This window comes from Budorcas taxicolor, chromosome 1 (assembly GCF_023091745.1).
Source record: "Budorcas taxicolor isolate Tak-1 chromosome 1, Takin1.1, whole genome shotgun sequence".
NCBI classification, from domain to species: domain Eukaryota; kingdom Metazoa; phylum Chordata; class Mammalia; order Artiodactyla; family Bovidae; genus Budorcas; species Budorcas taxicolor.
Window position 1 is genome coordinate 4,274,064 of NC_068910.1, and position 12,729 is coordinate 4,286,792.

Consider the following 12,729-nt stretch of genomic DNA (forward strand, 5'->3'; position numbering starts at 1 on the left):
TGACGAGGCTGCTACTGTGATCCCCATTGCACAGATGAGGAAACTGAGGTCAGGAAGGCTAAACCACCGTGCCTGCTGGTCAGCAGGTTCACATTTCTGTGGTGAAACCTTGCGTTCTGTTTGTCTATTTGATGAATATCTTGTCGGCGCACTCCAGGCTCCCTTTTGAGGACAGTGAGTTATACACGAGGGACTGAAATCTAAACCTCAGAAGCCAACTTTCTGTGTCTTAGTTTTCCCATCTGTACAACGGGGATGGTGGACAGGTGCTACCTCTCAGAATTATGACGAGGATGAAATGACATCAGGATGGTAAGGATGAAATGAAACGTAACAAGTACTGAGCAAATGCTAGCAGCTGATACTATCATCTAAATATAGAGAGATTATTCTGTAAAGTATGAAATGCCCAGCGGCTGGAAATGATGCTTATGGAGAGCATGTAGTAACGGAAAAATGCTTGTTATGTATGAGAGAAAAAAAGGTCTGAAATCAAAATAAATGAACTCATGCACTAAAAAGACTCACAGGAAACACACCAAAATACCATCTGTGGTTCATTTTAGTTCTGGGATTCGGGGAGATTTTTTTTTCCTAACAAATTTTTTTTTTTTAAAGTAATACATCACTAAAAAGAAGCAAGGGTGCTAAGCCACTTCAGTCGTGTCTGACTCTGTGACACCATGCACTGTAACCCTCCAGGTTCCCCTGTCCATGAGACTCTTTCGGCAAGAATACAGGTCTCCTGCATTGGCAGGGAGGTTCTTTACCACCAGCGCCACCTGAGAAGCCCCCACCCCCACCTCACACCCCACAAAAAAGAAGATAATCCTCTTCAAACTGATCTGCAGGTGCAAAACGATCCCAGCAGAGTTCCCCCTGGCTTCTCGGCAGAAACTGACAAGTTGATCCTAAAGCTTGTGTGGAAATGCAAGAGACGCAGAACAGCCGGAACGAACTTGGAAAGAAGGAACATGGCTGGAGGGCTGGGCCCCAGGTGACGCTGTCAGGGGTGAGCTGAGAGCTGAGTGTTGAGAGAACATAGCCATGACTATCAGGAACATTCCCTACTCGTGGGTCACTTTATCCTCCTGAAATAAGGCCTTAAGCTTCACTGACAGAGGCCTTTTAGAACAGAGCAGGAAAATTCTTGCAGTACAAGGCGCTCTGGGAGGCAGCGAGGCTTTTCATCCCTTGAGGTGTAGGAGTTGAGTTGGAAAATCCCAGAAACAAGAAAACGTACAAGTTCTGAGGAATTCTCTAGTCTCACAGTTTCCAAGAGATTAAGTTTTCACCAGACCACAGTGATTGGAGGGCAAAGGATACCCAGTAAGATGTTCACAGCTTCATTTTTTTTTTTTCATTTTAAGGCCCATTTTGTTTCTAAGGATAATGTCCCTGCTGTTTTGATTTGGGACTACTATCCTTTCTGTTATAAAACAATGCTGACAGTTTTTTTTTTTTTAATAATTTAGTCTGTTTATTGGCTGTGCTGTGTTTTCGTTGCTGCTCAGGCTTTCCTCTAATCCCTGTGAGCAGGGGCTGCTCTCTAGCTGCGGTGCGTGGGCTTCTCACTGAGGGGGCTTCTCTCGTTGCGGAGCACAGCCTCTAGGCTCGATGGCTGTGGCACACGGGCTGAGCTGCTCCGAGGCAAACGGGATCTTCCGGGATCGGGGATCGAACTGTATCTCCTGCACTGACTGGCAGGCAGACTCTTTCCCACTGAACCGCCAGGGAAGCCCTGTTTTCTGTTATTTTTCTTTAATGGGCAAAGTAAGGAGTTGGTAGCCCTCCTTTTCTCACTTGATAAAAATTTTCTGTAACTCTGAGAAACCCCAAAGCTGAGAAATACTGGGGGAAACTGCGGCTGCCTCAGGGATGCTCTGCCTGCCGTGGGGACTGGCCTAGGAGAACACAGGCCTGGCCCACTCACACTCTGCCCCGGACTTGCTGTGGGGACCTGGCAAGTTATTCCATGTCCTTGAGTCTCCGTTTGTCCATCTGCAGAATGAGGGGGATGCACATACATCGAGGCTGCTGTGAAAATTCAACCAACACAGTGGGCGGGGACCTGCGGAAGCACTTTAGAACGTGTCTTTCAAGTCTACGAGCTCAGAGAAGGCCCCCATTTTTCTCTTCTGCAAGTTGAAGAGTCCTCAGTTCTCTAATTATTTTTTATATCCACACTGGTTTCTTCTTCTGTGTTTTCTCTAGATTGTCACTGTCACCCTTAACGTGTGAATATAAAACAGATTCTATCGGTGTGGCCTGACTGTGCACAAGAGAACATACCCACCTCCTTCAATCTAGACTCTATACCTTGATTAACAAAACCCGAGTTTACCGTGGATTTTTTGTGCTCTTATCTCACTTCTTTGGTATTTACTAAGAATACCTCACAGCTCTAGATCTTTTTTTCACAAGAATATTTGCAAAACCCTGTCACCTATTCGAAACCTGTACAATTGAAATCTTGGACCTAAATTGACAGGCTTTTTGCATTTATTCCCTTTTATAGTTTGTCCAATGGGAAAAGGTAACCCTCTGACTCAATGGGGTCAGAGAAGACCTCAAATATATTCCCACACTCGAGAAACCTAAAGGAACAATTAGCTGACTCTTTGTAGTCTAGGGAAGAGAGAGTTTCTTTGAATCCTGGTGGAGTCCAAGGGTAGCAGGGCTGGCCCTGGAGGAGCCAAGGGAAGACGCCAGATGCTGCGGCTTTAGTCCCCCAACATCTCACCTGTGTCAGGCTCACCCCTGGGGCCCAACGTGGTGCTCCCCAGCCTCAGAGCAGCAGGCCAGGATGGCCTGGGGACTTGAGAGAAATCACAAGCCCAGACAGATGACAGCTTGCAGGGCCCAGGGGCTCCTACTGTCTCCAGACAGGAGTGAAGTCCCAGGACCCCCTGCTGATCCAGGCCCCCGCGAAGGGCACAGGCCCGCACCCTCCCCGCTCCTGCCATCATCCTGGCATCTGGGTTTCATGCCGACACTGCCCGAGGGACACCTCAGCCCGGCTGGTGCCAACGTTCACACCACATGGAAGGCAAAGTGCTTTCTTTATTGCTCTAGCATGGCCCGCCCGCGTGTCTCCCAGGACGCCGCTCTGTCCTCATGGGTGGAGAGGATGCGGTGGTGGTCACACCGGGGCCTGGCCTGGCCGCCCACCGGGCACTGGCCTCAGTCAGTCTTCCTGACGCCTGGAAGGCAAAGCCCACAGGATGGCACGGGATTCTGAAGGCAGCCAGGCCTCCTCCCCACCATTACCCCAGAGGCGCAAATGCCCCTAACAGTTGACATAAAGCAGTCATGACCCACAGCCGTTACAGCTCGTTTCCCCTTTAGCATCAGATGGATTAAAGGAGATGGATGTCTCCAACCTAGACACACACAGCCCCTGGCCCGTCTGTTTTGCGATGCAATGGTAGGCACAGAGCTGCTGGTCAAGAAAGCGGATCTCCTCTAGCCCTGGCCGGCCACTCTAGCTGTGTGATTCTGGCCTACTCTACCTCTCTGAGCCTCAGTTTCCTCACTGGTCAAGTGTAGAACTAAAACCCACTCCCAACACAAGTTGCTATTAAGCAAATAAAATCACAGAGAAGACACTGTTTGGAGACGCTCAAAGTTCTCTGAGCAAATGAGGAATACCCAGGTCCCCTGTACTTCTCCACAGTGGTTCACACCTAAGGACTTTTGCATCCATTCCTCATTTGATTTTCACAATACCTTTGTTCTGTAGGTATTATGACGCCCATTTTCCCAGCTGAGGACACTGAGGCTAAAAGAAGCTCCCCAGAAAAAGGAACTTGGAGGAGGTAGGACTTGAACATGGACATGAACTTGGGCAAACTCCGGGAGATGGTGAGGGACAGGGAAGCCTGGCGTGCTGCAGTCCATGGGGTTGTGAAGAGTCAGACACGACTGAGCGACTGAACAACAACAGGCCTTGAACCCAGGCCCTCACCTCCAGGCTCTGTCTCTTTCCTATATGCTAAGTCTCATTTGCAACAGAAGACCCCGGTGGGGAGAGCCAAAGTGAACGGAGCGAGAATGTGAACATTACCTATCAGCCGAAACTTCTGGAAGAAGGGGATGAAGCCGTGCAGGACGCTGTGTATTCGGTACACTGCCAGAAACAGAGAGAAAGGTGATGGAGCCCTGTGCCCGCTTCGAGGGACCCCAGGGGCAGACCTCCCCCTGCCCACTTTGGACAAAGGCCTCACCCATACAAACAGAGCTCTGATGGAATTTCAGGCAGCAGGATAAGCTTAGATAATAGACCTGAGTTATTATTATTGAAAACAACCATGAACAGCAGTAACAATGCCAGGAAACTAGGCGAATTCGGCACCCCACTCCATTAACTGCTTTGTTTTCAGGATCTGGCTAATTCTGTTTGTTTGCCACTTTAAACTGTTTCTGTTGTATTTTCATGGAGCTGCCCATTTTTTTCCACGGGGTTGTGCCAACGACCTCTCATTGACCTTGAGGGCGGTCAGGAAGCAAACATGAGCATAAAGAAATCTTTACAAAATATTTAGGTCGTGGCTTTCCGGCCCTTGGTGAGCCTCTGTGGCCGGCCCAGCCACTGCCCCCACACCAGACTCTGCCTGCGGTGGGGCCTTACCCAGGCCGAAGTAGATGCCAACAGTCTCCAGGGAGGCAAAGGTGAGCAGGCCGACCCCAAGGGACATGAACCAGTCTGCAGGGGCAGCAAGGGAGAGAATGATCAGCCTGCAGATCTAGACCCCCGCCCCCTATTCCCACACCGCACCCCCCACTCACCTGTGTAATAGTGATAACACACCAGCAAGGCCCCAATGGCAAAGCAGAGGAGGATGAAATGGAAAAACTCATCTGTCAAGGCAGAGGTGGGGTTACTGTTTACCTCTTTCTCTCTCTTTTTAATTAATTAAAAGTATTCTTATCTCTGCTCAAAGGGAGCTTTATTCACTGTTCCAGGGTCTTTCCTGGCAGCCCAGTGGTTAAGACTCTGAGCATCCTCTGCAGGGAGCTTGGGTTTGATCCCTGTTTGGGGAAATAAGAGCCCGTGTGCTGCCAGCGTGGCCAAAAATAAAATAAAACCACTGTCTCCTTTCCTACCGTCACCCTTCTCCTTGAGACCCCCACAGCTGCAGGACTATAGCTGAGAAGGTCTCGCCGGTTCTCATAACCCCTTCCCTAGAGTCCAGCCCACCCAGTCCTTGCTCCCCATCATGGCCATAAGGTCTGGAGGGCAGTTCTCATCCTAGTGACTCTGTTTACAACAGAAAGAGTATACTACCAGGGTCCAAGCCCAAGTCGTGCCCCTCACTAGCTGTAAGACCACTTCCTGACCCTGAGCCTTAGTCTCCATATCTGCAAAATGGGCATCATTGGACCACTCTCAAGCTGATTCCAAGCTGAGGAGTTTGTGAACTGCAAGGCCGGTGGCAGAGGTGGGCTGTGATTACTTTTGTTCCAGGCCACCAGCTGACTTCCTCCCGAGAGAAACTGGAATTAGACAGTGGCGGCAGCCCTAGAACCTCAATTTCCTTACCGTCCTTTTTTATATTCAGTCTTCTTAGCTGAGAGGCCTCCACTTCTCCTTGGGAACAAGAGAGAGATGAGTGTTTAATGGAACAACTCGGGGGATCCGCTCTGAGGACGCCTCACTGAGAAGGGCTCTCCCGGGTTCTAGCTCCTGGGTCAGAGGGCGCTCACTTCAGGGTGGTCAGGGCAAAGCTGGAAGGTGGGGCGACTGTCCTTGGACCCCCACTGATGCCCACCTGCTCCACAGGCCTGAGTCTGTTCTGCTCCACGTCCCCTGAGCCCGGAGGCCCCTTTTCTGGGTCACATGACAACTTGGGTGGTGATGGCATCGCTGCTGGAACGGACTCCCACTCCCACCTCCCAAGCTGTCTGTAGTCCATCCCAGGCCTTGGAATCCAGGCCACCCCCTCTACCTGCATATTTACCACTCATCAGGGTAGAGCCTCTCCTTCGGAGTCCTGAAAATTAGAAACTCAACATTAGTGCCCAGGCCAGCTTGAATCTTTAGCAGATGCCACAGGTGATCTCTGAAAATGCCCCTGTCGGATTCTCCAGTCCCCAGGGGATCTATCTATAGACTGTCATCAGTAATCCCTTTGGTCTCACCTGGACCCCTTTTCTCACCTCCCCTGGCCCCGCTCATACCACAGCCAGCCCTGCCAGCCTGCTGAGCCCAGGTCAGAGCCCCTGCCCAGAGTGGACATAGGGTCCCATCTTTTGCAGTCATGCATCTGACAGCAGCTGGCTGTCTCGGGGGAAAGATGATACCCAGACTTCATCAACACCAGCACCGATGACCCCCCGCCCCTAACAGACACTCACCTGATTCTCCTGAAGGCACCACCTCCCCGGGCACACCTGCACAGAACAGAAATCAATGATTATATACTTGTATGCTCTGGGTGGTAAGAAGTTATACCCCAGGGAAGGTGGAACTCTGTCACCCAGAGGCTTTCCACTGATCTGCAGGGGGCACTGGAGCAAACTGGAGGGCTTCTTTTCCATCGAAAGGGACAGGTGCCACGCAGCAGTCCCTGAAAGCTGCCACAGTAATGCCTGCCCCATGATACAGGTCTTCTAATGTCTCACGAGAGGCTAGAAATTCAGGTTTTTTCATAAACTTCTTGACTATAAAAAAGTTGGCAATTCACATTCTATCCAAAGATGTCATGGTTTGTGAGAATGACATCAATTATAACTGTGGGTTGCCAGTGAGTTTAAGATGCGCCCTGATTTCACAGATGTCCAGATGTGAAATACTATTAGTCGCACAACTGAATTGATGAACTATATTAAGAATAATGGGGGCTGTCAGGTAAAGAATCCACCTGACAGTGCAGGAGATGCAGGAGACGTGGGTTCCATCCCTGGGTCAGGAAGATCCTGGAGGAGGGCATGGCAATCCACTCCAGTATTCCTCCCTGGAAAATCCCATAGAGAGAAGAGCATGGGAGGCTACAGTCCATGGGGCCACAAAGAGTCAGACACAGCTGAGTATAGATGCACCATTAAGAATAATAATAAAGACATGCTGGGATCCAGATAAAACACATCTGCACACACAGGCCACCAGTTTGCAATCTGCGCCTGTTCACTGCTCTCCTGACGCAGGTGAGGACATTTAGGCCTGCGCCCCCAGCCCGATCAGGCCCAGAGTTTACAAGCCAAGCTGGGTTGTACGCTGGGGGCCCTGGGCCCCGACCACAGTGTCAAGCTCCTGGTCGGGGCTGCCCGAGATGGGCCGAGCCTGCTCCTGCGCTGCGCTGCAGCCTTCTCTTCAGTCTGGCCTGGGCGGCCCTCCACCTCATCACCGTCTGGTTCTTGGGGCCTCTCCTATCCCCAGTGACTCCTCTCCTAGCCTGTCATCTTCTTCCCCTCAGGGCAGGCAGGAGCCCCCACTCTGTACACTTCCCTCCTCCAGGTCAGCCTCCAGACACAAACACCTGCAGCCGGCACTCAACTCCTGGCAACAAACATCCAGGACGCTGAACTGTCTTCAGGCTGATGTGCAAACAGGAGCCACAGTCTGCAAGCGATCAAAGGGAGGCCAGCACCGAGGGGACAGAGAGCAACCAGGAACAGCATGACTGCGACTCCCATAGTGTAATTACCAACTACCGCCAATGTCTTGGGGGCAATTCATTACTTGGAGGAATTAATTCACAAATACATGATGATATTTATGTTTTTGACAGTGAATATGACTTACTTTTTGAAGAGAAAAAAACATTTAAAATATATGTGTGTGTATATATATATAAAACAGTTTCTCATTTTACATCCAGTGAAGACTTTCTTGCATGACCTGAGCAATTAGAAACATTTTTTTTTCTAAATCTGATAATGCCTGTTTTTGTTAAAGAAAATCAGAAAACTCAAAGACAGTATGACAATTAAGTACAATGCCGCCACCCAGTGGCAGCCACTGGTAATAGCTTGATGCAGAACACTGTGTGTTAGTCGCTCAGCCGTGCCCAACTCTGCGACCCCATGGACTGCAATCCACCAGGTTCCTCTGTCCATGAGATTTTCCAGGCAAGGATTCTGGAGCGGGTTGCCGTTTCCTTCTCCAGGGGATCTTCCCAACCCAGGGATCAAATCTGGGTCTCCTGCACTGCAGGCAGGTTCTTTACTGACTGAGCTACAAGGGAAGCCCGATGCAGAACACCAAGACATCTCATTTACATTTCTTTGAATGGCTGTGTTTCCTGTTGTATTCCTTGGGCTATTGTCAGGAGTTAAGAGACCAAGCAGATTATGGAACTGCTGGATTAAACAAAGTTAAAATGTCTTTCTTATCTGGCAGTGTGCATTTGTGAGGCTTTCTGGTAAACTAGTTCATCCCTACAAATTCCTCCATCTCATCACAGTGCTACCAAGCAAAGTGGCATAATATTTACATCTGCTTGCTGTAAAAGTGATGATGCTTAGAGACAATTACTCTATAATGTAAGTGTTGTAGAGATCAGGTCCTTAATCTTCCCATGCATGCTTAAGTGAAAGTGAAAGTGAAGTCGCTCAGTCATGTCCAACTCTTTGGGACCCTGTGAACTGGGGCCCACCAGGCTCCTCCGTCCTTGGGATTCTCCAGGCAAGAATACTGGAGTGGGTTGCCATTTCCTTCTCCAGGGGAACTTCCCCACCCAGGGGTCGAACCCAGGTCTCCCACACTGCAGGCAGACGCTTTAACCTCTGAGCCACCAGGGAAGCCCTGAAACAACCCAGTATTCCAAGAGAGAGGGTACTGATCACGCTCCATCTTGCTGGTTGGAAAGCTGAGATCCAAAAAGGTTAGGTAACTGGTGACAGTCACCCTGAAAGTCAGGGCTATGGATCAGAATATACTCTGGCACAGTCTGACTGTGGTAGGAAAGGCCTGTCGCCACCTCCATCTGCTCCTCATGTTGTACCCACTTACCTTGCCGCATCTCATACATCCACCTACGACTTTCAGCTCATGAAACACCCTCATCACCTTGCTTCCTCCCAACAAGGCCCTAAGCCTTTGTGTCCTTTGCTTTATTATGTTTCACCCAAAGCCACCATACAAACAATTACCTTCATAGATTTGAAGCTCATCCTTCAAAACGTCAGGCTCCCCATGCTCAGCACCTGGGTGGAGACAAAAACCTGTTAGTTAGGTCTCCCCAATAACAGTGCCCCAGAGTGGCTTCCCTCTTCTGGTGTTGAAGCTTTAAAAAGTAACAGAGTCCTTATGTTGAGGGTGAGGTGGGAGGTTTTCAGGAAGCAAGACAGCCTTACAGGAGATTTCCTGCTGCTCTGTCTGACACCCCTCACACATCCTGAGGTGACCATGTTCAACTGACTAGGAAAGGACTGGGGGCCAGAGAGGACCTGGGCCATGTGCAAAGTCAGTAATACTAGCAGCCATGTATTGAGCACTTATTATATACCAACACTGAACTTAGGCAATTTATACTTGATATTCCATTTGACCCTCTTGGGAATTCTGTGAAGACGGTATTAGTACCTCTCCCTCCCCAATTTACAGATGAGGAAACTGAGGCTCACAAAAGCTGTTGTTCTCTGTAGGTCACATGGCCAGGAAGTGGCAATTCTAAGGTTTAAATCCAGGTCTGTCACCAAGGTCTGCTTTCCTGGTCATTTCTATCTCCAGAAATAGGACCCAGAGCTCAGGTGTGGAGTCATGGGAACATTTATTAAACACCTTGTGTGTGTCAGGATCTGTAGTAGGCATTAATGCAGTCTCGTTCTCCCAGTTCTTTTCTTCCCATGATCAATTTAGGCTAACATTTATTAAAGTTGTTTTTTAAAAAAAAACCCACAAAATTATATTTTTCTTATTATAAAAATAAAAGAATCTTATCGTAAAACATCTATGGTAAAAGTCAGTTCAAAAAAAAGAAAAGAAAAATCATTCCTAATATAACCATCCAGAGATAACCATTGTTAACATTTTGATATTTTGCTTTCCAGTCTTATTTATAGTCACATATGGGTCATTTTTTACAAAAGATACGACAAAATGTGGTCAACTAGAGAAAGGAATGGCAAACCACTTCAGTATTCGTGCCTTGAGAACCCTATGAACAGTATGAAAAGGCAAAACGATATGACACTGAAAGATAAAATCCCCAGGTCAGGAGGTGCCAAATATGCTACCGGAGAAGAGTGGAGAAACAACTCCAGAAAGAAGAGATGGAGCCAAAGCAAAAACAACGCCCAGTTATGGATGTGACTGGTGACGGAAGTAAAGTCCAATGCTATAAAGAACAATATTGCATTGGAACCTGGAATGTTAGGTCCATAAATCAAGGTAAATTGGAAGTGGTCAAACAGGAGATGGCAAGAATGAACATCGACACCTCAGGAATCAGTGAACTAAAATGGACTGAAATGGGCAGATTTAATTCAGATGACCATTATATCTACTACTGTGGGCAAGGATCCCCTAGAAGAAAAGGAGTAGCCCTCATAGTCAACAAAAGTGTCCAAAATGCAGTATTTGGGTACAATCTCAAAAATGACAGAATGATCTCTGTTCATTTCCAAGGCAAACCATTGAATATTACAGTAATCAAGTCTATGCCCCAACCACTAATGCTGAAGAAGCTGAACAGTTCTATGAAGACTTACAAGACCTTCTAGAATAACACTAAGAAAGATGTCCTTTTCCCCATAGGGGATTGGAATGCAAAAGTAGGAAGTCAAGAGATACCTGGAGTAACAGGCACGTTTGGCCTTGGAGTACAAAATGAAGCAGGGCAAAGGCTAATGGGCAAAGCAGGGCAAAGAACCAGTGCATTCTTAACGCACTGGTCATAGCAAATCCCCTCTTCTAACAACACACAACACAAGAGATGACTCTACACATGGACATCACCAGACGGTCAACACCAAAATCAGATTGATTATATTCTTTGTAGCTGAAGATGGAGAAGCTCTACACAGTCAGCAAAAACAGCAAAAACCCGGAGCTGACTATGGCTCAGATCATGAACTCCTTATTGCCAAATTCAGGCTTAACTGGAAGAAAGTAGGGAAAACGACTAGGCCATTCAGGTATTACCTAAATCACATCTCCTACAGTTATACAGTGGAAGTGACAGACAGATTCAAGGGATTAGAGCTGATAGACAGAGTGCCTGAAGAACTATGGATGGAGGTTTGTGACACTGTAAAGAAGACAGTAATCAAGACTATCCCCAAGAAAAAGAAATGCAAAAAGGCAAAATGGTTGCCTGAGGAGGCCTTACAAATATCTGAGAGAAGAAGAGAAACTAAAGGCAAAGGAGAAAAGGAAAGCTATACCCATCTGAATGCAGAGTTCCAAAGAGCAGCAAGGAGAGATGAGAAAGCCTTCTTCAGTGATCAATGCAAAGAAATAGAGGAAAACAACAGAATGAAAAAGACTAGAGATCTCTTTAAGAAAATTAGATACCAAGGGAACATTTCATGCAAAGATGGGCTCGATAAAGGACAGAAATAGTATGGACCTAACGGAAGCAGAAGATATTAAGAAGAGGTGGCAAGACTACACAGAAGAACTATACAAAAAAGATCTTAATGACCCAGATAACCACGATGGTGTGATCACTTACCTAGGGCCAATCATCCTGGAGTCTGAAGTCAAGTGGGCCTTACAAAGCATCACTACAATCAAAGCTAGTGGAATTCCAGCTGAGCTATTTCAAGTCCTAAAAGTTGTTGCTGTTAAAGTGCTGTACTCAATATGCCAGCAAGTTTGGAAAACTCAGCAGTGGCCACAGGACTGGAAAAGGTCAGTTTTCATTCCATTCTCAAAGAAAGGCAATGCCAAACAATGTCCAACTACCGCACAATTGCACTCATCTCACATGCTAGCAAAGTAATGCTCAAAATTCTCCAAGAAAGGCTTCAATAGTACATGAACTAAGAACTTCCAGATGTTCAAGCTAGATTTGGAAAAGGCAGAAGAACCAGAGATCAAATTGCCAACTACTGTCGGATCATAGAAAAAGCAAGAGCGTTCCAGAAAAACATCTATTTCTGCTTTATTGACTATGCCAAGGTCTTTGACTATGTGGATCACAACAAACTGTGGAAAATTCTTAGAGATGGGAATGCCAGACCATCTTACCTGCCTCCTGAGAAATTTGTATGAAGGTCAAGAAGCAACAGCTAGAACCGCACATGGAACAGACTGGTTCCAAATTGGGAAAGGAGTACGTCAAGGCTGTATATTGACACCTGCTTATTTAACTTATATGCAGAGTACATCATGCAAAGTGTGGGGTTGGATGAAGCACAAGCTGGAATCAAGACTGCTGGGAGAAATATCAATAACCTCAGATATGCAGATGACACCACCCTTATGGCAGAAAGCAAAGAGGAACTGAAGAGCCTCTCGATGAAAGTGAAAGAGGAGAGTGAAAAAGCTGGCTTAAAACTCAACTTTTAAAACACTAAGATCATGGCATCTGGTCCCATCACTTCATGGCAAATAGATGGGGAAACAATGGAAACAGTGACAGACTTTATTTTGGGGGGCTCCAAAATCACTGTAGATGGTGACTGCAGCCATGAAATTAAAAGACACTTGCTCCTTGGAAGAAAAGCTATGACCAACCTAGACAGCATATTAAAAAGCAGAGACATGACTTTGCCAACAAAGGTCCATCTAGTCCATCTATGGTTTTTCCAGTAGTCATGTACAGATGTGAGAGCTGGACC

At 47.4% G+C, this 12,729-nt stretch overlaps 1 protein-coding gene across 1 annotated transcript in view; it reads right to left on the reverse strand.

Moving 5' to 3' along the window:
• Window positions 1–3,069: 3,069 nt before the first annotated feature.
• TMEM40 (transmembrane protein 40) overlaps window positions 3,070–12,729 on the reverse strand; it is a 32,830-nt gene continuing 23,170 nt past the window's right edge. The window contains exons 5-12 of the mRNA XM_052646251.1: window positions 9,094–9,147; window positions 6,358–6,393; window positions 5,949–5,993; window positions 5,543–5,590; window positions 4,789–4,860; window positions 4,631–4,705; window positions 4,067–4,129; window positions 3,070–3,203 (exon numbers count right to left, since the gene is read on the reverse strand). Coding sequence (XP_052502211.1) covers window positions 3,184–3,203; window positions 4,067–4,129; window positions 4,631–4,705; window positions 4,789–4,860; window positions 5,543–5,590; window positions 5,949–5,993; window positions 6,358–6,393; window positions 9,094–9,147 — 413 coding nt within the window. The 3' untranslated portion in view covers window positions 3,070–3,183. The remainder of the gene's footprint in view (window positions 3,204–4,066; window positions 4,130–4,630; window positions 4,706–4,788; window positions 4,861–5,542; window positions 5,591–5,948; window positions 5,994–6,357; window positions 6,394–9,093; window positions 9,148–12,729) is intronic.